Source organism: Pygoscelis adeliae, unplaced genomic scaffold (assembly GCF_000699105.1).
Source record: "Pygoscelis adeliae isolate BGI_AS28 unplaced genomic scaffold, ASM69910v1 Scaffold38, whole genome shotgun sequence".
Taxonomy (NCBI): Eukaryota; Metazoa; Chordata; class Aves; order Sphenisciformes; family Spheniscidae; genus Pygoscelis; species Pygoscelis adeliae.
Window position 1 is genome coordinate 7702353 of NW_008825614.1, and position 26247 is coordinate 7728599.

At 39.7% G+C, this 26247-nt stretch overlaps 1 protein-coding gene across 1 annotated transcript in view; it reads right to left on the reverse strand.

The window, feature by feature from the left end:
• The window catches only part of PTPRO (protein tyrosine phosphatase, receptor type, O), a 66030-nt gene that overhangs the window by 36877 nt on the left and 2906 nt on the right, over window positions 1-26247 (reverse strand). The window contains exons 2-9 of the mRNA XM_009332851.1: window positions 19968-20126; window positions 17828-17980; window positions 15732-16178; window positions 14588-14749; window positions 11627-11826; window positions 9083-9203; window positions 6425-6618; window positions 3863-3974 (exon numbers count right to left, since the gene is read on the reverse strand). Of these exons, the coding sequence (XP_009331126.1) occupies window positions 3863-3974; window positions 6425-6618; window positions 9083-9203; window positions 11627-11826; window positions 14588-14749; window positions 15732-16178; window positions 17828-17980; window positions 19968-20126 (1548 nt within the window). The remainder of the gene's footprint in view (window positions 1-3862; window positions 3975-6424; window positions 6619-9082; window positions 9204-11626; window positions 11827-14587; window positions 14750-15731; window positions 16179-17827; window positions 17981-19967; window positions 20127-26247) is intronic.

Here is a 26247-nt window from a genome sequence, read left to right on the forward strand (position 1 = left end):
CTAGTAATAATTTCCTCCTATACCTAAAAATTGATGACATGCTTTCCCTCTTAATGTTCACACAGCTGTTTGTTTTAGGTATCTGGCAGCGAACCTCCAAGATATGTGAAATGAGACTAAGGGCCAGGGCTTGCATGATCGACTGCCCTAGCACCGTGTTCCACTGGGAGCTGAGTGGCACAGAGAGGCTGTGGGAAGTTACATCCCGGAGCTGACCTGGCCCAAAGTGAGAGATGAAAGCATCCATGGGACCAACAGACAGCAGCTTCACAACAAGGACAGACATGGTGGTACTCACCAACACCAACAGTCTGTCTTCCTTACTCTTTTTGCTTCTCCAAAGCTAAAAGCATTCTCATTGTAAAAGAAAATGTTGGTGGTTTAAAGTGCCCTTGCTTCTGATTGCTTTAAATCCAGCTGTTTACAGCAGGTGGCATTAAAAACTCATTAGTCACCACAGCAACACCGGCAGTGCCACAATCTCTCCCTGCGTTAAAACAAGAGCGTGCAACTGTTGCTGCAGGAGCCCAAGGGAACAAATGCTCTTTCTGATAGGTCTCTGGGATCCCCCCAAATCTCCCCACTTCTCTTGGGGACATCTGACCAGTTGTCATGGGAGAGAGCTGTATATCATCCGGTCTCTTCTAATACCCTTTTCATTCAAGGTACTGTGGTTCAGTAAAGCCCCAGCCTAGCTATAGACTCCACAGGAGCAGCGGGATCCTGCGTTAGGGAAATGGTTTCTCTGCTCTGAGCTTGCTACAAGGTGTGGTCCCAAACTGCCAGATGATCCTTCTGCTTTGTTTTAAAAAATCAAGCTTATGTTCCAGGTGCAGAGGTTAGCTTTCTAGTTAAACGCAGAAGAACTGACAGATGGTATTACTGTCAAGAAGACTACAAAACCTTCTATTTAGTATTTTAAAATTTGGGGTGGTGGTGGTGGTTTTTGTTGTTGTTGTTGTTTTGTTTTAATTCCTGGCAACCTGTGCAGGGGAGGTAGCATTGTTCAGAATGATGCAGAAAGGGACCAAGTGCTCCATAAAACCATCTGTTCTTTCTCTGGAAAGAAAGAGGCTGAGGGTGATAAAGAGCTCCGCAGTCCCCTGGTAACTTGAAAGAGTGAAAAGGCAGCACCTACTGGGGACAAACATTCCAAACCTGCAGACATGAAAAGTTGGCATGCCACTTTCTCTCAAGTTAGCCTGACAGCAGTCCCTGGAAAAAGCTGAAGAGATTTCAAGTAATAAGGCAACCAGAGGACAGGAGCGTATTTAATGCTCACATTCAATGGTGACCATCTATTGATAAGCGCTTGTTATTTGATCAAATCAGATTTCTTTGTTAGGACTCTTCCCTTAAATTGCTGTGATCTGGCTCACTGCTATTTAACGTTTTCATCAATACTCTGAAAGTAAAAGCACCACTGATGAATCATGCAAGTAACATGGCAACTGGGAGAAGAGCAGAGGATTTGGACAGGGCTATGATTTGAATGATTGGTCCCTACGCTGGGCCTGTTCAAACAAAATGTATTTCAAAGTGCCAGGTGCAAAGCTGAGTCTTTAGGAAAAAGGCATGCAGACAACACTTCCCAGATGATAAATTCTGGAAAGCAGCTACCCAAGGAAGGAGTCAGAAGCCATAGAATAGAAGCAAATCAACACAGACCTCCAGTGTGCACAAACAGGAGAGCATTGAATAGGGAGTTGATTTTGCCTCTGTAGGAGTATTCAGCAGGCTGGTATTACACTTTCAGTTTTCACGTAGTTTGGTAAAGACAGTAAAAATTAGAGAGGCAGAGTGGGGGAAAAAAGTAACATGAAAAAATGCCTTCCTGTGAGAGCACCTGAAGAGTTCAATGGAAGCAATTTAACAACAGAAAAGAGTGAAACTAAATTCTGTACAGAGAGAGGAAAAAAGCTTTGTGTCTCTTCAATCGATAAAAGTGTAACAAGAATTATGGACTGGATATTAAAAATAGAAAAATTCAGATCAGAAGCAAAGGATAAACCTTTGATAATAAGAGGTATTAAGCATTGGTACAACCTTCCAGTTGGATATTTTCTGGATATTTTCACTTAAGACCGCATGACCTTTTTGAAGAGAGGTTTTGCCAGTCATAAATGGATGACATTAACTAAGAGAGTCATTCATTTCTGATTTTTGTCTACATCTGCTAGTTAAGGAGTTGATCCATTTTTCATCTAATAGCAGTAACAGTCTTTACTTTCCCCATACAGAGATCCAGACCGATCCTGATGACGGCTTATATTTTAGAACAACATTCATCTCCCTAATTTCTGCTGCAGGTTTCTGGAAACACAATATTGAACCGTGAGGGCCCTGCTGGAACATTTCCACTCTGAAATGCTGAACCTGGTACCCAAATCAGTTTGAAAAAACATTTCTCCCCTCATACAGCAAACAACCAGCTGGAAAATTGCTTCCTTATAGTGCTACAGAAAAGTTGATTGATTGATGCCAAAGGACAATGAATATCCCTGGAGACCCTTCACAGGGCCCTGGTGGGTGCTATGAGTTTCTGATACACTGGAGAAGCACCAGAATTTTCCGGCGGTGTAGCTTGGGACCAGGTATCTCAGGATGGGAGGTTTTCTGCTGACTTCAGTGGAGCTAGGACTTAACCCACCAATAATTTTTCTTTCGTGGCTCTGTCGAGCACAGGCACTATATTAATCAACATTGCAAATGTGCCTTATTCAGTTCCTTCCTCAGATACACCTTTTTAGCCTCTCACCAAAAAGAAAATCTGGGACGAGGCTAGTATCTGTTTTGGAGGGAGCGGCTGGGACCTTGAAGGCTGATTTTCCTCGTAATATAATTTCTACAGCTAGAAAAGAAGAGCGAGTCATACTTTATTTCCTCTTTCCGTGCATCTGAATTATTTACTGCTTTCCATCACCTTCTGCAAGGTGAACTGAAACGTGGTGCATAAAAGCAAAATGATTCAATAGGGAAATTTGACTTAACCAGCCTGGATGCTAGGAACACGTGGCAAGGCGCTAACAGGACCTCCTGTATGCTGTTCCCTCTACAGCTAATCTGTTTGACACATTGAAGATTGGTGTGTTAGATGCAAGGCCGGTCCCAACTGGTAGAGGGCGATCCGTGTGGTTACATCAATTTACTGCAGCTGAGAATCCAGATTACGAATGACTTGCCAGCACCACACAGTTTCCCAAGGCCAATCTACCCAGCGCGGGTGCAATGCCTCGATCACAGGAGCACCCTTCTCTCCTTACTGTGAGCACGTAAAAAACACCCAGCAGAAAAGGCAAAGCTAGAGGACAAGAATAACGTGCTACCAAACATACTACCTGCCTTGGTCTGCCTAAGAATGCATAACTCTACTCCATGTTAGCCGAGGTGCAGTCACGGTCTGATCTGTGGACTATTGGGAGGGGGGGAAAGGAGGAAAAAGCATTTGGAAACATTGAAAATATATGGAAAAATGTTTCATAATATTACCAAACCTAAGAATTTAGATTACTTATTTACCCATTAACTTCTCAATGTGTAAAACATACAGTGTCATAAAAGACAAGCAGGATCACTGGCCCTCACTGGAGCCATGCATTCAGCTGATGGAGAGGACTGGAACAGAGTAATCAAACGCTGTGCTTTGCATAGGAAAATTATCACTTAAAGCAGTCCTCAGAGGCTTCCTTAAAAAAAATCAGAAAAATAAAACGCCCAAAAAACAAAACCCCCCAAACCCCACTTAGCTATTAAATGCCCTAGCTTGCAAGTATGTGCAGGTGAAACACAACATCCAAGTCGGACTTGCTCAGCACTTCTGCTCGGGGAGGCATTTCCAGGGTCTTTTCAGGCACCTGCTTACCTGTTATGAAGCTGATGGTGGAGCTGTCACAGCAGCTCAGCTCTGGGTCCCCCCAAGTCACCATGGTGACCCGGAAATTGTAATACCAAGCAGGCAGCAGGTTAGCTATTCTCTGTAAAGTGACAAAAGAGAAACAGCAGCTCAGGAGAAAATTCACCAGCGTGAGGTGTGACTTATAAAACATGACAATATTTATAAAGCTACTGCCGACACATGGGACCATTTTACTGAGCTCCCACTCCTTACTCCAGTGGAAACCTCCGTACTTTGGGATTTCAATTTATTAAAAAGTCTGTGCGGTGAGAGCAAACATGGTTGTGGTGGCTCTGCTCTTATCCACATGAACATGGTCCCAGGTCCTACCCACCACAGGAACCTCTCATTGATTTCCAGGGCGGCGAGAATGATTCCTGCAGAGCGATCTTCCATCACCAAATTCTGATTTGATGAAGGTGGAATATTTAACTGGAAAATGTAGGCTTTTCTATTTTGATTAGATAGGGTTTGAGGATAAATTAGAAACAATGTTTTTGACTCAGATATTGTCACTTCAAAAGACTCATTTTTTCCAATTTTCAAGGTGTATTTCACTTTGTATTATCATTTATTATAAATGAAATATGAATGAAACATAAATGACTTATGAGACATAAATTATATATATAAATACAAATGAGATACAAATGAAGTATAAAATGCAATCTATTTTATATTATAATGTTGTATGTAATATTTAAATGAAAATTCAAATACTTCCATTGACAGCACAAAACACTTCAAATATTTAATTTTACATTTAAATGAAAAGCCTTATGATATTTTTAAAATTCAAAATAAAAGCAAATAATGAAAATTTTCAACAAATTAGAAATTGCTATTTTTACAGATCTCTGCTGTTTGCAGTGGCCTTTTTTCCCCAGATACTACAAGGCAATCCAAATACAGGGTTTGTGGACTATTGTCTTTATGCTTTTTAGGAAAAGTTGTGTCCAATTAACACCAAAACCTTGAAGATACTTGGACTTCTTCTGACATGCCCCTGGTGTAATATTGAAAATACCAACATTGATTTGACAATTTTAAAAAAAGATGCAGAGCACAAAATGAACAAAGCAACTAAACAGAGTGAAAGGGCAAATTCAGTTCCAAAGGTTCTCATCAAGTGATAACCCTTCAGGAAATAATTTTTGATCTAAGCTCTCAGATAGCTTGATTTTTGATTCCCCGGCCTTCTCACTGGGCTTGACACTTGCTCCAGAATACACCACTCAGAGATGTCAGTAGATCATAAGGAAATTTGCGGTACATAGTGGGATTCTGGAGCACCACTACAGAACCCAAACAAAAGTTCACCAACACCTACCTGTATGTTAAATGCCATAACAGAAGAACAGAGAGACACTCTTTTTCTAATTCAGGCTTACTCTTTAAAATTATTCTTTAAGAAATGCTCACTTCAGCTGCGATATAGCACTGTCGCATTTCAAACTGAAATTCAGACAAAGGAATTCCAACTTGGCTTCCTTGAACAGGATTTGCAACAGTAAGGGACAATATAATCTTATTTTCTAATGAACCACATTAGCTCTGGAAGATGGCATTACTTCTAAGATGACTTGGATCACTCAGGTATTAATCTAATTGTGCTGAGTCATGATTACAAGATATTAATTACTCATTTGGTAAGTTATTTTTGTTTTTAATTTCCCTGGAGATTTATGTGCTAGATTTACAGTCACGTACCCAATTACAGTTAAGCCGCTGTAGCCAAAATGACTCTACAAATGGTATTATGCAAATCAATTACAGTAAATCACTGTGGCTCTCACAAGCAGCAAAAGTTATTGCTATCCTTTTTGCATACTCATAACTTTCTGAACAACTAATTTCAGCTAAAATTGCTTGCTGTCTTGTGCTACAGCAAAGTCTGAATAAAATCTGTTCACCTTCTCTAGAACTAATGGAAAGGAAGAGGGAAATTTCACTTTATTTCTGCAAAGATGCGTGTGCGTATATGTGTATGTGTGTTCTTCTAGAGACCAGTCTCCACCTAGTTGAAATCCTGGCATAAGTCTTTGTAGCTTCAGAAACATAAAGGCTATTTTCACAAGAGCATCTCTGCAGCTAAGCCTTCCAGATGGCACACTGCAAGACTAGCCCGCAAGCCCCAAATCCATATTATCAATATTAATTATGTAGATAAGGCTTTTTTTTAATCTCTTCCCCCCAAGGAGACGATGGAATTTTTAAAGCCTTGACTGACAAACTGACCCACAAACTGAAGCTGCCTCTGGACTTGCTGAACATGCCCATTTGTCAACAAAAAAGAGGCTCATCTGACTGCTCTGCTTAAAATTTAGCATGGTTCAGCTGGCATTCCCTTACTTTAGAACAGAAAATGCCTCTAGCACCCTGGCCATTTTCTCTGCTTTGCCTGGAAAAATGTGCCAGGCTTAAAGGCATATGTACATATTCATGGGGGAAAGGCTGGGCAAAGAAATCTCACAAGGTGCCAGGGCCACACAGGCATGGGAAAGCAATAGTCAGCAATGGTCACTTTACCACGGAGGCAGTTAAGGAGACGGTTGCTGCTATTTCATAGTAGGTTGTCCACTCAGAGGTCATCGTTGATGGGTTGAAGTAAAACATTTCTACAACATATTTCCTGAACACCCCAAGGAAAGGTCTGTTCCAGCTCAAAACCACAGCAGTAGGTCCCAAAGGGTAAAGCGTCAGATCCTTTATTCCAGTGGGCACTATAAACCAGAAATTGTGGTTAGTAATGTGTGTCTTATCAGTTACACTTTATTTTAAAACAATACCTTTCCTTAACCAAGTTCTACCTATTTCTGGTTTGTTCCTGACTTTAATTCCCAAGAGCTTCCTTGTCACAAGCAGTTGAATACCATTTTTTCAGCATTTGTTCTCCAGTCTGTTATGTCTACTTTTCCAGAAATGACTACAGGCGGTGGTGTTGGCTGCTTAGCTTGAGATGAAGTCCAGGGCTTGATTTTTCATAAATGGAGGGTTCCATTCTACTTTGAAAATCAGGATGTTTAGGAGATATTTCAAGTTGTTCAAAAACAAAAACATCAAAAGCCATAACACTTTGGAAGATGAAGACTACGAGAAACTTTTTATGTCTACCCCTCCTTCCCTGGGGAACCTAAAGGTGCTGTCATGTAATGCTATTCTTGCCTTACAGATGATGACACTGAGAAAGAGAAGTCGAGTGATTTGAAAAGTGTCACATAAGGGTCAACTTCTGCAACCCTTACTTGTCTGGAAAGCAATTATTCTTCATGACTTAACTGAGGCTACTTAAATAAGTACTTTGCTAACATTTGCAAGGGTTGCAGAGCCCCAGCTACTGCACGCCGGGTCAGAGCCGAGACCAGCACCCAGATTACTTCAGCCCATGTTAGCACATGATTGCCTTTCCCTTCATAAATCATTTACCACATCTTTTCTTTGCTTTCTCTAAAGTGTTAATACTCACCCAGTGAAAGTGAGGCTTAGGATAAACATGGGGAGAATTGAATACTTTTTAAAGTGTATTTTATCTTATTTCAGTTTCATTCATCAATAACCACAACTGATAATTTCACAGAACCGTTTGTTTTGGAGTTCTACTATTTTAATATCAAATTCAATATCCTGTTATGAAAAGAAAACTCATACAAATGTTGTTTTACTCCATAAAAACATCCCCTTTATAATAAGAAACCTATGAGATGTTTTGTTTAGAAACTGATTGCCATTTTGAGTTTAGTAAAAACCTTTTATGGTTGTGAGGCCACACAGAAGTGGAGATAGTGAAGGAACTTATTTACTTTGGGAATGTATGATTTTACTTTCTCAAGTGAAAATAGAATTTTGCAGATTTCTGAACTACAGTGAGAAAGAAAACCAAAAGCATTTGTAAAAATTGTTGAATGATAGAGATTTTAATAATGAAGTATATATGTATTTTACTTACTATTTTTTCCTTTACTGAAATATACCATACTCTCTTTTCAAATTTTTATTCAGACCCAATTTATGAAAATATATAAGGAGATTGCCTAGAATGAAAAGGCTCTCACCATATTCACTAGTCCACATATTTGCTTTCATTTAAGGACTCAATTCTTAACAGGTTCACTTTGTTTTTTTCTGTTTCACTTTCTTCCCTACATCACAGAGAGGAAGCAGAATGAAAAATACTGAAAATCTCTAGCTTTCAGCCACCTGCTCTCACATAAGGCAGACTATTTGTTAAAAGGAGAAGCTGGGTGACTCAGGCTAAATATTTCTCTGCAAATGTAACTCTATACACTGAATCTCTTTCTCTTTGCCCTTTCTCTTCTTAATACATTTTGTTAAAGTGGTAACCTTAATAAAATAAATTATACTGAAACTAAAAGATACTGAATTCTATCCTAAGTGACTCTTTATTTAGGAGCCTGGTGAAATCCTGAATTACAGGCATGGGGACAGCAGCTCTGCCTGTTGGCCATAAAACCACATTCTTGACAATGTTAGTCTCAGAGGGTTCTTCTTATCTTCAAATCTCAAAGCAGAGAACATCAAGATCCACTGTTAGACTCAAGAAAATCAAGGCATACACAACGGAAGTTGGTGATGGTCACATACTACCGTAGGAGATAAGCCAGCTCTCCTGACTCTTAGCACTGTGACCTTCAGACTGGGCTGCATTACATCCTTCGTAAAGGACATTTGCAACAAATGTCTTAACAGCAGTCCCACACATTTCATGAGTCAGTGGGAATGAATTGCCTCTAGGAAGTGCCCACATCTCTCCATGCATCACAGACCACGTGCAGCTCAGGGTGGCTACACCTAAGTGAGGTGACTGCCACCCTAAGTGATATAGACCATGAGCACTGCTAGAGACAAATATATATTCAGGTGTCCAAGGGTGAAGATGTTTCTTTCCACAGGGCCCTCTGTGTGTGAATCCTGGCTATAATTGCTCTCTAGTTAGGTTTGGTAATAACTTAACATTTAAATGTCAAATATCTGTCTTCCACTGAAGGAGTATTTTCCCCACCTCAGTAATGAGCTAGACAGTGCAAGAAAAATATTCTCAATAAGTGCTCATTACATTTGAAATAACCAACACGACAATTTTGGGCTCTAGGGCTTAATGAATACACTATACATATTTAAAAACAAAACAGAACAAAACACATATCAAGCAGTAGATGCAGGGGTTACCAATGGAAAATGTAACAGGATCAGAAGGTGGTCCAACCAACGGTCCTTTCCGTAAGTAAACCACAACTTGGTACTGGGCACCAGGAACGAGATTTTCAATGAGGCTGCTGCTTGAATTCACCTAATAGGAGGGGAATACATCAGATATGAGGTACTTGGTTAATTAAAAGAAGATTGAGACTGTACATGAACTACTCCAGTTACAAAAGGCGTGATTCTGAAGACACTGGCATCAGCAGCTAAAACTCCATTCATTAAACCCAAAATGGCAAAACTGTGAAAGTGGTCAGGACTGACTTGACAAATGATCTGACTCAGAGAATCACACTTGCCTTGCTGTGTAAGGCCAGCTGTCACACTGAAGACCCACTCTCTCCTACTGTCAAAGTTTATTGAAATATCCAGGCTACATTATTCTTATTCAGGTGATATTATTCAGGCATGGATATTTAGATGGTGTGTTTTCAATAAAAGCCTGAGGTTTTTCATGGGCCATCTGATTCATCTGCAGCTATGTGAGCTGAAGGCAGCGTTATGGGAAAGCTGTCGTCTGAATGCAAGTGTTAAATGACTGCGTGGTGAAATCAGAGAGGAATTACTTCACCTCTCCTGCACAGCACTACAAAACCTGACTAAGGGACCTTGTGATTTTTCTTTTCAGTTTGAAACATCACCATTAAAATTTCTGCTGTGGCACACCAGGTATCGGTCAGAGCTGGAGGCAGAATGCTTGACCAGGTGATTCCTGGTCTGATTCAATATGAAAAGTCTTGTCTCCTGAAGAGCGAGCTAACAACAAATGCACAGAGCCGCTTCAAGGAAAGGACTTCACGCACCCCTTCTAGAACTGCAGGCTGATATTTCCTACTAATATTTCCTTTGCAACCTTTCCAAAGTCTGTATCACAGCCACCTTTGCACTGATGTTTTATTGCGATGCACGTGACTACATCAGTGCCAGCACAGATTTAGTGAGGAAGGGAATTTGTCTGTAACAGCTGCTTTGGAAAGCTAAATCACTTTTAAATCATGCATAATGGTAGAAATGGATAGAACTCCGCACTGAATTTTGCCCTTTTCAGCTTGTCAAGGAGAATTCAAACCAACAGACATTAATAATTCCAAGTATAATAAGCTGATAAAATTTGATTAGAGGTGGTATGAATATTTGTAATGACAAAAAGAAACAAATAACTGTATTTAGACCTTTCCACCTACTTACAATAAACACTCATTTCTTTTACAGATATGTTGTTTATTCACAGATTAGCTTTAGGTACTTGTTTTTGAGTTTGTAGATGAATCTTGTATTATTTACTTTAATCATATATGTATATACTTGCTATCTTTAGTTTATAATCACGTACTGTATTGTTTTGCTTCCTGTTGTAATGACTGCACTTTTAATAAATGAAAGGAAAATAACTCAAGGAGATTACAAGCTGATTCTGCAAAACAATTCTCAAATTGTCATCTAAAGACACTTCCAAAAGTTCATGGACAATCTCGGAATAAAACTCAAAACATTTTGACAAAGATTTATTTTAAAAGACATTTTTAAAGGATGCAGACTCCCTGTATTAATTAACTTGCAGGGCTAATCACAAAGTTGAAGGAGATGAAGATTTACTGGGAGTGTTAGCAGTCTCCTTCCATTCCCATGGGCGAGCTGAGGGTGCAGCAGGGCAGCACTGCAGTCCTTTGCAGACTCCTCCATCACACACATTTAGGGAGCCAGACAGAAGGTGTGGCACTGCTCAGAAAATGGCCTTATCAACATCTTGGTAAGGTAACTGAGATGCGGGCTAAAACCTCTTTCTAACTGAAGCCACATGCCACTGATCCATCATAGCCACAGGATCTGACATGGGGTTGCACTCACTAAGGGTTTCAAATAACGGAAAACTGCCATATTTGGGGTTCAGGATTCCTGATCATTATAAACACGTCCCATATGGCAGCCCTAAAGAATTGTTGTCCATCCAAATCACAGGCAGTCTGGGTTATTATTTACTTCCCAGTGCTGACATCTTTTTTTATGGATGAAAAGAAAAGCTGACTTCTGATCACCTCTAAACTTCCAGGAAGTTTAGAGTCAGGTTCTGTATTCATATGTAGAAAATCTAAGAAAGAATTTATGCCAGTTTGATGATAATCATGCATGTGAGCATTTTTCTTAATACAAATGGATTACAGCATATGCCTTAGTGTTATTATGGTATGGCACCATTTTGCCTACTGCCACAAAAGTGTCTCAAAGGGTACAACATAACTCACAAGCTTGAACAAAAGATTGGCCACAGTGAGTCCAGCAGAAATACAGTTTTAACACTAATCTGGTTTACTGCGCACTGTCATTCCTGTATGCTGTGCTCTCCCCTCCACTGTGCATCAGCTGTGTCCCTTCAGATTGCAGAAGGGAGCACTTACCGCTGTGCTTTGCAGCCCTGAGCCTGATAGGGCCCTTGGGCACGACGATCCCGAACAGCAGGATGATTAACAATCTTTTCCTGTATTTGAAAAGGCTCCAGCTTTTGCCCCTTACCTCAGTGCAGTAGTGTTTTTCAAGCCTTTGACTTTCCTTTTGCTTCTGACAGGTCAGGGAGACCACGGACACGATGGTGCTGTTGCCGCCGCTCTCTTGTGATGCTGTCCAGGATGTCAGGGCAGTAGTGGAGCTTAGCACCGTCACGGTCACGTGCTGGGGCTTTTCAGTGAGCTCTTCTATCCATTCACCCGTGGGGCCTGGGACATGTCCCAAAAGCACATGTGAGCAAGCCACTCTATGCATTTGAGGCACTTATGTTAAAACATCCTTCTTTCAGGGGATTATTCACTACTAGTGGAAGAAGCTGGATGGACGGCTGTCCATCTCCACAGCCCGCAGGCTGCGAAGATGGCAGCCCCTGGGAAACAGCCTGTGGCCGGTGCCGGTGCTATTTCACCTGTAGCAGAGCAGATGACGAGAGAAACGTCACTGCTTGAAAATTCAGATTGCAGTATTAGCTATTGCTTACCAGAAACCACCCAGCAGTATCAGATTTGCTCCAAGGCAACATTTAAAAGCAGTGATATCCCATAATGTACAGATCACTGACAAATATTAAAGGATAAGCACACAAAATTTTTCGTCCCTCCACATACTAACGTACCCTCCAAGTGTACTACAGCCTTGAAGCATGCAAATCGAGTTCACAGGGGTTACCACAGTGAAGAATCTCATTCTCCATCAGACTTTTTGAAGCACTTGGTAGAGCACATAGGTTTAAATGTAGATAAAATAACAATTTGGAAAATAACTTCAGCTAGACTTGGTCAAAATTTTGGATTTCATGAAAATCGTCAGCTTTTCTTGTCTCTTTTAAGTGATGTTTGTGACAGCTCTCTCCTTGACATTCCTTCCTCCACGCAGTTCTAATGGTACTTTATGTTTATTGAGAAAATAAAACAAATGCCAGAGCAAGAATTTGGTGTAAGATCAGCCTATAACATTCGACAATCCATACTGCTATCTGGGTGCAACAAAAATGTTGTGTAATACAAGCCAGTAATTTGACAGGATGATTCACTGACTGAGTGCTACAGGGATAAGATAAGGCTGAAGCTACGAGCAAAATTTATTCATGACAGCAGACCCACACCTATTTAGGTAAAAGGAGGAATTCGATCATTAGATTAGTCTCTGGAGCCAGTGGATGTTATGTATAGCTCTTACTATTCAGAAATTGTTTCAGCATCGGCATTAAGGGAACTGAGCTACCTCATGTCATGGCCCAAAGTTGTAGTCTCCACACAAAACGCCTGCCTGATCAGGCTCATAAAGAGGAATGGAAAAGCAATTTCACCTCAAAAGTACTTGTGCACATCTCAGATTTGGCATACTACCAGAAATACATATAAAATCTATGTAAAATACTAAGGATCTTGCGTTTGACAGAATAAATAAGACAACTGCCAAGAATCCTCATCTGGTTCTAAAAGCTGGCAAAACTAACAGACAAACCCCCAAAAAACAAACGTTCTCATGTGTTACATGTAAAGTGAAAATATTCGTTACATTCCTGTAACATCTTAATACTTTATATCCAATGAGATTCAAGTTCATCCTTAATCTAGCAATCCATACACCTATACTTTGGGTTAACATTTTCTCATTTCTCTCAGGTCTCTGTCCCCAGTTAGTAGACTTTATGGAGGACACTGTATTGCATATTGCTTAATGGAAATAAGTCACACCTTGTAAAATGGAGTAACATTTGGTACTAATAGCAATGCTACATAATATATTTGATATACTTGTATACTTATATATACTTTAATGCTTTCCATATAATTAAGCTGTCTAATAACTATTCCTAAAGAAAACCAGGAGACAGTGAGATTACAACAGCAGAGACCCTTGGTCTCATGTGCTGTTTCCTCTTTTCTCTTTGTTTTCCAAGTACTATTTCTCTCAACTATAAAGTTGTTAAAAACATAGGAGTGATAGTGGACTTCAGTTACCTGCAGTCAAGCATTATGATGAATTTAAGCCTAAACAGTTAGTATTTGTAAATGTTATGAGCTACTAAAGACACAATTTTTATTAGTAGTGTACTTAAGTACTTAAGTTTCCTTTTAATATGAATATTTCTGTCAGCCTTAGCTACCGTGTCTTGTTGCAGCGTTCATGGTTTGGGGGAGATGCTATCCTCCCACATGTAAAATTGTGTAGTGCTGCAAGTATTCCCCTGTTCTTGTTGTATGGGCATTTTGTAGGCTATATCTATTTCCTTCTGTAGAAAAAGGTACAAAGGTGACCACGGCCATCAGAAGGATAATAATGTGAATTCACCAACACCTGTCTCACTTGCTGATCTAATTGTCAGTCATGATATTGGTTTACACAGTAGTGTATTATTACTTTGTCTTTTACTAAATCTTCAGTTAAGAAACCCTGGAATTCTACAGGGAAATAATAAATTACTTTTTCTCCTCTGAATTTAGCAGGCTGAACTATTTCATCTACTGTAATTTGCCCTGTGTTCTCTCAGAGACCATGTAATTTCAGAGTTCAGTGTTTAATTGCGCAATTCCCACACTCTCAGCCTGAGATGCCCTTCATCCCTAACCCGGTACATACAGCCTCCAGGACTAAGGAAGTTAAATATTTCCAAGAATCTCTATAACCACTGATTTAATTCTACGAATTAAATCCTCTCTTTGAAAGATGCAAGAGGGGAACCTGCTTCAGTGAGCCACTTCTGAACACTGGGCAATGACTCTATCAAATACCTCACCTGCTTCCAGTCCTTAGCTCTGCCAGGACGGCACGATGAAGGCCCATCCAGGCAGGATATAATATATAACATATTTGCCCTCTATTTCCTTCTCTGGCACAGGGAATTCCAGAAGACCAGACTCTTCTGATCCTGCAGCAGATGCTATAGCTGCCACAGTGGTCAACCTCTGTACATTAAAGTTACAGTGGTTTGGGAGAAAAAGACAGATTTGTTGAGATACTTACCGATGTAAAAGCTAAGTGTTTTTGCCGATTGACTTCCCCGAACTTCACAAGAGCCAGAGGAGCTAAACGTTGTTACAGACAACTTATATTTTCCTGGTTCTTTCAGTTCAGCAACAAATTTGTGAGTGTCCTCACTTACTGTCAAAAATTCCATGGAGTTCTCTAAATCAGGGGGAAAAAAAGTGTGGATTAATTGAAATTTGAAAGGCTCCAGCCACTGAGAAAATGATTTATATCAGGAGTGCTAATACTGTTTCTGCTATGGGATTAAAAGGTATCCAACAGGACTGGATTTATGTAGGTAGTTTTATTTCTTGCCATCAGCACACAAGTAATTAATGACTAAGGTTGCAGTATAGGTGTAGAGGAACAATAAACCCAGGCCAAATTTTCATTCAGTAACAGGGATGATAAAACAGGGTTGCCATGACTGTGCAAGTGAAAAACAGCACGGCATGGAAGAAAAGGAGCTTCCAGTTTTCTATCTATTGCCTTCTCATTCTGCAAAAAAAGTATTTGTCTTCAGTATGAGAACTGCTTGTCAGGAAATAAAATTCATTTGGAGAAAATAGATTTTAAAACAGAAAATCTTTAAGCAACATGGCTATTTTATTGTAGCTCCACCACTTGAAAAGTATCCTCATTCTCCACCACAGCCTCCTTGTGGCCTAAGGAACACGTTCAGTAGCTGTCCTCCGAGACAACTGTTAATCTGAATGTAGACTGTCTTTTCTATATGCCCCTTCCAGTTGAGGTCCCCCTGAGAACCTTTCTCAGTGGCAGGCAAAGCTACATGATATAATGTACCTTCCTCGTCTCAAATTTCTATCAGCTCGTTCCTCCTTTTTCCAATAGCAGAATGGATTTACGATAACTGCAGTGTAAACAGTGCGGCAATATATACAACCGTAGAAATCTTGTTTCACAAAAGAGAATTGCAAACTGTAATTTACCCCTCCTCCCTCACTTTTATGAAGGCCAGCCAGAACTGGATGCTATTCAACGCAAGAAACTTCTCAAGAAATGCAGATCTAACAAAGCCCGCTGAAACAGAGTACTAGGTAATTAATAATTTGTAGAGGAGACAACCCACCAATGGAATTACAGAAAAGGGGTATGAAAAGGGTATAAGGCTCTGTTTTACCTTCCCTTTCAATATTGATATGGAAACCATCAAATGCAGTAGGTGGCTTTGGTGGTAACCAGGTCAGCACCATTTGTACAGGAAGGAAGTAGGGGGGCTCTGGCGTGAGTTTTCCAGATGTGTTGACTTCATTGGCCTCGTAATCACTGGAAACTGCATTGACAAACTCCTCTTCACCCTCTAACGATGCAGGTTCGTTAGACCACCAGTCCGGCTGCGACGTGGTTTCGTACTCAGTGCTGTTATAGCGGTAGTCCGGCCAGGCTGCAGATGTGTTCACTGCTGGAATGTCAGGTGGGTTGTCAGAAAAATGGCTAGGTTTTTCTTTCCTTATGATTTCTTGTGGTCCCATGAACGATTCTTCTGCAAAATCCCCACTGTGCTCTTCCCAGTTGTTTCTGTTGATTGGTACAATCTGAACAGAAATGTTTCGAGGTGGGTAAGGAACTAAAAGAGAAGCAAGGGTTAGTCTTTTAATAGGTATGTTCTGTGCACCTTTGCGATGTGTTAATTCCCCAGGGAAATATTGTTTGCAGAAAAACAATGCATCTAGGGATATTTTGAAATAACTTGTTCTTATTAAGATTCTCTCTTCTCTTACGTATACTTATAGCAGAAGTGATTCTAGTGGGATCAAGATAAGTGTAAATTCACAGAAGAATCACGACTCAAGAATACCAGGAAGAAAAATAGATGTGAAGTCACAGTAAATCAGACTTCAGTGCTATTACAGCACCAAGGCTACTCGAGTGTGAATTTGTAAGAGTGGATCTTCATTTATTTTATTGTGTCTTCCAGAAAGATCTTGATCATGGAAAAAATACTTCTGTAGAAATGAATTGAAAAACATATGCAAAATTAATATACGGCATAGCTCGTATTTAAAAAGTATGACCTTCATGTTGCTGTAGGGCTTTTCATATGCTTTTAGCAGCCACCTTTTCACAAGCATTAAACATCAGTTTAAATGTTAATATTTGTGAAAGCTTGATCTTAAGATTTGGGTCTCCAGAAGATGAAATTCTGGCACACAAAGAAGTTACTTCAACTTATGCCAGGAGGTGAACACACAGCATTTTGTCTGCCTTACTGTAATTGCTTGTCTGTCTGCCCTTACACACAATAAGTGCAAGTGGCCTCTGCAAACAATTTTGACTGGCACCTTTTAAGCTGGCACCTTACAACACACTAATTTGTTCACCTCCCCTGTCCCAGACACAGCCACTAATACAAAACCAGACACTACAATCTCATTGCAGTTCATGCAAAGAATGAGGGATGGGAGGGCAGCAGGAAAGAAAAATGTGATCCTGTTGGTTGCGTTCTTATGGTTTGATATCTTGATAACTATATTTAGGATCCTCAGGACAGAACTCAGCTGGCATCAGTTGGCTTTGCTCTGTCCAAGGCAATGGACGAACATCAGTGTATTCATCTGAAGATTTGGCCTTTTGATTTTACCACTGGTTCATTTCACTTTGGACCCTGGAAAATGTCTGTGGTCCAACATATTAACAGGAAAGTTTTGGGCACCGTCCCAGGACCAAATTAAATTAGTTCTGGACCCTGAACAAATGCAATTTTCAGCCTTTGCAACATTGCTGTTTTGGAAATTAGAAGTTCATGCTTGAGGGCATAAACTGGCCGCCAAGTGGGGCAACTACGACATTCTTCTTCTCCGTGATAGAAGACTGCACAATGAGGAAGGCCTTCTCCAACAGTTTAGCTATGATTCACCGCACAAGGAGACAGCCCAATGTAGATAGATCAACAGTACGCTCAGTGCAGCCATTCCTGTGGCTTAAAAATTAATTCCTAGCACAAGGCCTAGGATATCTCATGTGAAGCAGAATTTATTTTCTAAGAAGCAAGCTTCATAACAGAAACGCTCATGCAAATTTCCCTTTGCACTCTATTGTACAAATAACCCTATGTACTAGCTGCAGCACCCTCCCTCCCATGCTCCTGGCCAGGAGCAGCTCCCAGGACTGCCCCCACACAGACCCTCCACTCTGGGGGATCAATCCCCTCCCCATGGCAGAAAGGAAAGCAGACAGACAGACTTGGAGCAAATGGTACGTAATCATTTTCTTCACCTGTTCTGTGCTGTTTGGGCTCATGCTGGATCCCACTGTATTCCACTAGCGTGCTTTTGTTGAAGGTTGCTTCTGATACCAACTGAAATGTGATGTTACTGTAGCATATACCTGGTAGCCAGTGATTGAAAACTGTTTTACCTTTAAAGAAATCTGCAGAAGGTTTAAAAAGAAAAGAAGAAAGGAAAAAAAGAGGAAAATACATCAAAAGTTCACTTTCTGATAATGCAACTGCACATGCCGAACTGGCAGTGTTTCAGATGTTTAAACATTGCTCAGCCTGTTCTGAGACATGAAATTCTAATAATTCAGTTTGCCGACATTTTTCCTGGCTGTCAAAACCACTTTGCTACAAAAAAAAAAAAAAGCCCAGCACAAGAAACATGAGCTACTTTTCACAGGAAAGGGAACTGAACCTGGCAACCTGTTCCACGTGACACTGAATATCTCAAAGAGCATCTGACAGTTTCTGCAGACCTCTAACTGCTGCATGCAAAAGCATCCCTGGTCTTTTGCTGACTGAGGCATAACATTCGGGGTAGATGCTCAAAGGGCCATCCACTATGCAGCTGCGTGCAAGCCGCGGTACTGAGAGCTGAGCTCATGTCCACCATCAGAACACGTGCAGGCTGAAGAGAAGTTGCTTAGGGCTAGCTGGCGACGGGAAGGAGTGTGCGGGTTGATTAGTGAATCTCTTAATTCAGGTTGACTTTTTTATTAACCAGCAGCTGCAGCTGCAGCATTATAGCCCCTGGAACCATGTATTAGCTGTAGAAGACAAAAATTACTGCTGGTATCCCTTTTGTTCTCTGGAAAGAGGTCACCCATATTTTGTGCTATGATCCCGAATCACCCTTCCTAACTTCTGGCACTTCATAGCATTGAAAATGTGATTTCTAGCCCCACTCTGTATTGAAGCAAAGAGACTCCAAAATTTTCTGACCTCCTTCTGGAGGTGCATATCTCCCTCTGCTGACTTTAGAGAGAGCTTACAGTGACCAGGCTTCTACTTTGGGAGCCTTAGTTCAGTGCCTAAAATTCAATCCAGCACCTACTGGATTGCTCAAAGGCATTTTACTGCCACTATGCAATGTTAAACCATTGGGGTTTCAGGGCCTGCAGAGAACGCAGGTGCCCTTCTCACCTCTTAGGATGCTTTCCACAGGACAGTCCCATTTACATCTTTGAGATAAATGCTATGCTTAAGCTATACTGCAGGGCAAAAGGGAGTTCAGTTTTAAACAAATAAAAAAGAAAGCAGAATTTGCTTTTGTTAGATTGTTTAGATGGTTGGATTGGTTGTTTAAATTGTTTAGACTGACTGTCTAGATTGTCAGATTGACTTTGATTAGATTATTTTAAGAAAAATGAAATTTATAATATACAGCAGGGTTTATTAGCTCAGGGATAATACTGAAAGCTACAGTAATATGCAGTACTACACAGCATAGTATATTAGCCACGGTATGGTGATACAGAGCTACCAGGTTTAAATCCTGCACCGGGAATCAGGTATATTGAATGGGTTTCCCAGCTCTGGGGCATCCCAGAGCTCTCCTATCAGCTATTCACCAAAGAGGAAACCTTCACCAGAGGGAAGGGACTAGGAAATTTTAATGCTTTCAACTGACACAGAATGTCATCCAGGGATTTCAACAAGCATATCTAGAAAGCAAAAACTCAGCTCAAAAAAATGCTGAGTTTTGGGTTTCTTTCCTTTTTCCTTTTCTTTTGTTTTGGATTGTGCAGCAGCAGGGAAGATATAAAAACTAGTGGAAAGTTTTTTGGATTTTAGTGTACATGCTTATTTGGAAGCACCAGAAATTGGGGATCCCTTCCCAGGTTAATTTCAGAACTGGTTAAAGAAATCCAGACCGCCTAGTCTTCCTCTAAAATCCAAAAGAAAGGAAGTATCACTAGAACTAGGATGGGAAGCAGGTTTAAATCCAAAGTGAGACACTAGCTCAATTCGAAGACCCATCCCTTACTTCATGATATAAAAGTTATTATATAAAACAGACACATTACCAGAAATATAAATCATTATAACCAATACATGCCAAAACCACACCTAAGACCACTGTTTAAAATGTTTCCAGCAGAGTTAGCATTAATTTTTAGTGGAGTAGTTTCCTCCTACCTTTGTACAGCATTGTTCGGTAGTCTTTTCCTTCCCAATAGCTTATATTTACCCTGGTAAAAACATTGTACTTCTCTGGGTACTGAATTTCAAACAACACTCCTGTTTCTGGAGATGGTTTGTAATCATAGATAGAAACACTGCTCACAGGAAGGGGTTCTAAAGGATATACAAACAAAAGGAAAAAAGGAAGAAAGGAGCAGATTAACAGGCAAACTGCGTTCTTGACACATATACAACACCAAAGAAAAAAATGGTTTTGCTAGGTATGGCACAGGCACTCTTAAATCCACCAGGTGATATCTAGGGCTTCACAGAGGTCTGGGGCAAAGCTACTTGGATGTTGTCAAAGCCAAGGTTTGTGTGTTCCCCCACAAAACAATTCATGTTCTTGATGCTTACACTTTAACAGAAAAATTTCCCTACTTGCCATAAAAAATAAGGTTGAAATAGCAGTTATTATTCAAGCACTCACAGTCATCACCCCAGAAAGATTTTCATCTTTAATGCTTGCCAATCATGTAAAAGTGCCCAGACAAAAACAACAAAACACTTGAAATTGCTCATAACTTTGGCATAAATCTGAACTTTTAAGATTAGCTGAGAAGCTTATCACTGTAACGGCCAAAGGAAGCTACCTGAATGAAGATTTTCTATTTTGATATGTATTCTTTTCTTTATTTCATGGGTAATTACGCAGTCCCCATTCCTACCATATCTGAGAGGGCCACCATCTTCAATGTATTTATCCACGCGAAACTTCTACAAAATATAGCAGTACCACATTATTTTACAGATGAAGAACTGAGGTCTGGAGAAGTAAAGTGGTTTACAGGAGGGCACAGTGGAAGCCTGTGCACAGAAAGGAGGTAAGCGCGGAACTGCTGATCTAGTACTCTGAACTCTGAGCCAGGTGGGCTATAAAAAGTAAGAAAATAGCCTGTGTCCTGTGATCTGGCATCTAGACCAGTGTAGTTCCGTTGACTAAGGAAAGCTGTCAATTCACTGTAGCAGGAAGTCTGGATTGTTGCTAATAAGAGAATCACAGTTTTATTCAGTCTCCCTTATCCACCAAAAAAAAAAAAAAAAAGAAAAATTTTTAAAAAATTAGCCTTTTGCTTCATGCTTTCCTCAGGAAGAAAAAAATTATAGCAACCCAACTATACAGTGTTTAAGAGGGCCAAGAAGATAATCAAAACAAGGTTATAGTGTTAGTTGAAATTTGTCATACTAAGATATTTTAATAGAGGTAGTTAATGCACCCTCAGTAATTATGCCTACATCCTTATAAGTATTATCTTGTTGATTTAGTTCCTGCACACTGTAGGGAACAGATTGAAAAATTCAGGCTGCTCATTAGCATAGCCTTAGAGGACACATTTGAGTCCAAAGTTCTGCTGCGGTAGACCCCGGAGAAAAACTAATAAAATATTTTTCTCCAAAGAGCATAGAGTCACAACGAGCAAGAGAAAGAGTAGATGAAAGGGAAGAGCAGTATCAGTTTCAAAAGTGGAATTATCCCACGGAAGGTGGAAGAGGTTAATCAAAGGCGGAAAAGCAAGACTGAAGTGGAAGCAAAAATTGAGTCCCAATTAATAGCACAGTATTGTCACCACAGTACTAAGTTTCCAGATGTGATGAGAAGTGGAGGAGAAAAAACAACTAAGAACAAAAGCCACAGGTGCAAACAGAATCTCTCCCTGAGTCTTAAGAAGAAGCCGTGTTGTCATTTTTAACTTTGTCAGAGCATGGGAATGCAATGTTGTTGGATTATTAAACTATTTCTCATGGCAAAGACGCTTCATTATCTTCAGGTAAATATCAGTATATTTGTATGTTAACCACTTACAAATAGAAACTCCCAATCTCACAGATACCAACAGGGACTTCAGTGATGGGATCTGTGAAAATTTTGCTGACAATTCGTGATAGCCTAGAAATACATAGAAGTAGAGCAGATCACAGGAAACAAAGCCTACCCTTTTCTTTCTGCTGAGGCTTTTCCCATTGCTTATTCTGAAATAAACAGTTGATCTGACTATCCACATGACTAGAGGGTTCACATCACAGCTCACATAGCACACAATAGTAGTTTAAATGACAATAACAATCTCTAAATAGCACAATTCTTACATGCAGTCATCTTTCATGTTAGCGGGTGTGCCCTGGGCTTTCTTCTGCTATCTCATTCACATCTGAGGTCTCCTTATTTCTGAAAGTATTACTGAAACTTTCTTATGTCAGTGATTAAATTACCCCATTTATTCCTTCCTACAACAAATCAAATAAAGGATGGAAGTTATATTCATTTTTAATCCAAATGATTTTTCCTCCTGATGCTTTGATTTAATTAACCAATAATTGAATTAAGCAGTAATCACTACAGACTCTCTCTCTTGTTGTTATCTTCCGCTTACTATCCTCTCCTTGCTCATGGCTGATGTTAGCAGAGTAGCATGAGTGATATAATGCAATTTAAAGATTCTTCCATTATCTTACTTCCTTCGGCACCAAATCTTCACATCAAAAGCTATTTGCACACTGTGAAATTAAAAGGACACTCAGCAGAAAAAAAATCATGTTCTGTTTTTCACTTACTAACTGCTCCTAGGGTTATTAAACTTAAAGAATATGTAAAATGTAACTCTTCACTATCTATATTTGTAATTCAGAGCATAAACAGTCTGGTCTTTTTAATTTTACAGTTGTCAGTATTTCGGATCCAGCTTTTCACAAATTGCAGTGCTTCTCAAGAAATAGCCCAAATAAAGTGTAGTATAATATTTCAGAAATTTAGAGCTTTATAAACGCTCTGCACTACACTGAAGTCTGAAGTCATACTACAAAAGGGACTTAGAGAATTTCAGTGTCCCTCTAATAGCATGTTTAAGGCACTTCTTCTTGTACAGTCTCTTTATTTTTAGTCTTGCAGGTTATATTAAACGCACATAGACAAGCTTGCAGTATCAGGACCTAAATTTGCCTTTTTTCTTAGTGCCTCAGAATTTGCTGCTCCTATAGCAACTGCTTTCCCATTATATCTGTTTATGAGAAACTTAACTTCTGTGTTTCTCCTGGACTCTACAGCATTTTGCATTTAGCACATAACTTGCATTATACAAACATCAAGATAGCATAATAAATGCTGCTAACCTCTTCCTCAAATGCCCTGGAAAATTCTGGATGCTAAATCCTCCATTAACGCATTCAATCTGTGCCAGACATATTAACGTTTGCCATTGAGGAAAAAAAAAAAAGAAAAAAATACACTAAAAATAAGTACCATATTCCAGTCCAAATCAATTTGGTTTTAATATTCGTAGATCTGGTCACTCTACAGATTGAATTAATGACTGACTACTGTGGTAGCTTAGGTGTAGTATTGTATGTGGGTGGTTGAATGGGACTGAGATCAACTCTCTTGCTTCTCACACTCAAACCCAAATTAATCATGATTTACCTTCATATCGTGACTTTTATAAAAAAGAAGCCACATTAGTGGAATGACCTAACTCCCATGGGTAATCCCCTTTATTCACATGAAGGAGTTGTGAACTACATAACGTTCTCCCCAGGATGACACTGTTTCCATGTCTATATAGTTACTGAGAGTAAGTCATAGCCAGGGTAAAGCTTCCATTACGCTATAAACTTTAGGGATCATTTTCTCTCTTGCTAAAAAGCAACCATTTTTGAGATTAAACAGCTGCTGTTTAATACTTTAGGAACATAATGTTCAACTTTATGATATGTAATAGAGGATACCATGTGCAACTGTTTATGAAAGGGGAATGTAAGTGAAAGTAGTATCTGAGCAATGATGACATATACTGCAATTTCTAGATGCCCACATAGATGACAAATAAAAAGACAATACAAACTAAAAAATAATGTTGTCACAAGAACAAAGGCGTGTCTGTTGTTCTTGAACAGATTTAGGCCAATACTTTAAATCAGCCTTCCAATGGAAATTATGGCAGGAAAAAATACTCATAAGGTTGCAGTTCTTTTTGTTTCTTTGATTCTGATGGAGCAGTTCTTTCACCTTAAGAAGGGTACAACATGATTTGTTTGCTGGGGAATGCTGAGCACTAATGGACCTAGATGTTCTTCTGAGTTACATTTCAAAATCAGGGCTGCCACGGATAGCCAGCCTTTTTAAAGATGTGCCATGTCATCCCTTAAGAAAGAAAAGCACAAAGGGTTTAAGTTTTACATTTCATTGGAAAAAAACCTCTGAAGCTCCTACTTCAACAGCTCTGATCCATTAATGCACCAGGGGAAAGGATTCGACCTGCTGAATCACTTCCTGTAGCGTTTGGCACAATGACAACCGAGCATTAACGAGGTCTAATGTCAATTACTTTCTGAGAGCTGAAGAGATCAGAGTCCCAGGCAGCAGGCCCGCTGGTCTCTTGAGGAGAATATTTTTTGTAGAAGACACAGAGGCAGAACTCTCCCTAAAGGGAATATATTTTACAGTGATTTATGTAAGGAATCATCGGCTTTTGAAACAATGAGACATTTACCACTCAAAACTCCTAATCACAAGCTAAAATAGAAGTCAGGCAAAGCTGCTCTTAATTACCCTCAGAGATCCTGAGATCCTGATTTCTCCAATTCCCAGCAGAGAAACATTTTTCCTACAGCACACAATAGCTTTGCAATGTACTGCTTTCCCCATTCCTTCAAATGTACAAACATTTTTCCTTCACAACAAAAACTGACAGTGAATTTGAAAAAATAAAAAGGCTATATGGGTATGAGTCACCCTGGGAAGAATAAGGCAAGGCTTCAAGCTGGGAAAATGGAGAATGAGTGAGAATTTCAGTCACTGATTTTATATCCATGCTCTCTATTTCTCTCATAAACTACTTTAAAACCTAAAATTAAATTAGTAATAAGGTGGAACTTTCTTTCAAATATTGCAAAACACTAAATTAATTATATAAATTCTGGAGTTACTTCACTCCCATTGAAAAGCCAAAACTCCAAGAGCAGAAGAAAGCAGGCTTGAAATAATTGTGTTAGATACCAGAACTACTTCTAACCTTGTTCAGACTGAAAGCTGGAGGGAAGGTCATTTTGATAGGCACAACACAATTACACACACAGGAACCTGGCCAGGACAGCGAGATTCACACACCTATTCTTGCGAAAACTATCACAGGGATCTTTAATAATAAGCAGTCAGTGGTTCAGTTTTTCCCCTTCAGTGAAGTACTGAGCCCAATTTGCTGAACACAGCTTTGCTACAGAATCAGAAAAGTGTTATTTTGTGCTCAAATTCTATTTTACAGGTTTCCTATCTAAGATTTGAATGCACCCTGTTCATCTCGTCCTTCTAACGTCCCAGCTCAGGAAGCAATGCAGGGATGTGGGCTGTGCTCAAGCTGACAAAACCCTTGGGCTCTGAGAAGAAATATTGCAACAAATAGCTCATACTTTGCATTACAACAATCTGGACTACAGAAGCTAAACAAGGAAACTCTATAGTTGGTGGTGCTTTGATTAACATGAGAAAGCCCTGAAATTATTCCAGTCAGAGACAAGCAGAAAATAAACCGTTCAGTCTTGTAGAGAAGGCCCAAATTAACAATAGAAGCCTCAAATGGTAGCATACATACATGCATATATGTATATTTATATAATGTTAAGATATTTTATATGTACATATTTATGCACGCATAGATTTATATGTATTTATACTTACACGTATATAATTATATATACATATATAATGTATAAAATATATATTTTGTTAGCTTTTAAATCATCTTTCTCTTGAAGAATCTTTTTTCTGGACAGAAAAGCCTTCTCTGACTTAAGTGGGATGAAGTTTCAATCTATGAAGAGACATACCTTTTTCTTGCCAATATGTTGAGAAGCAGCACATCGCTGAGGGATGTGAATAGGAAAAAGGAAATGTCATCAAGATATACCACCAGAAAGCAGAGGTCTTCCACGGCTCTCACTGAATTTCTAAGTAGGCAATCTCTTTGAATGACCTTGCTCTCCTTTTGACATGCACAATTTGGATACACACTGCTCTGTGTGAAACAGATCTCCAGCATACGGCCAAGATGAAAGACTACATCTTCCTGCACTGACTCCTTTGCAGACATCAGGAGATCCCAGAAAACTGTTGTGAAATAGCGAAGTACAGCCTTGGGAATAACCACATTGGCACCACTGGCTATCCTGCTTGATTTATCTTGTTGCAGCCTAATGAATGGGGCCAGTCTGCAACTGGTAAATCTCTCCTGATACCAATGAAATT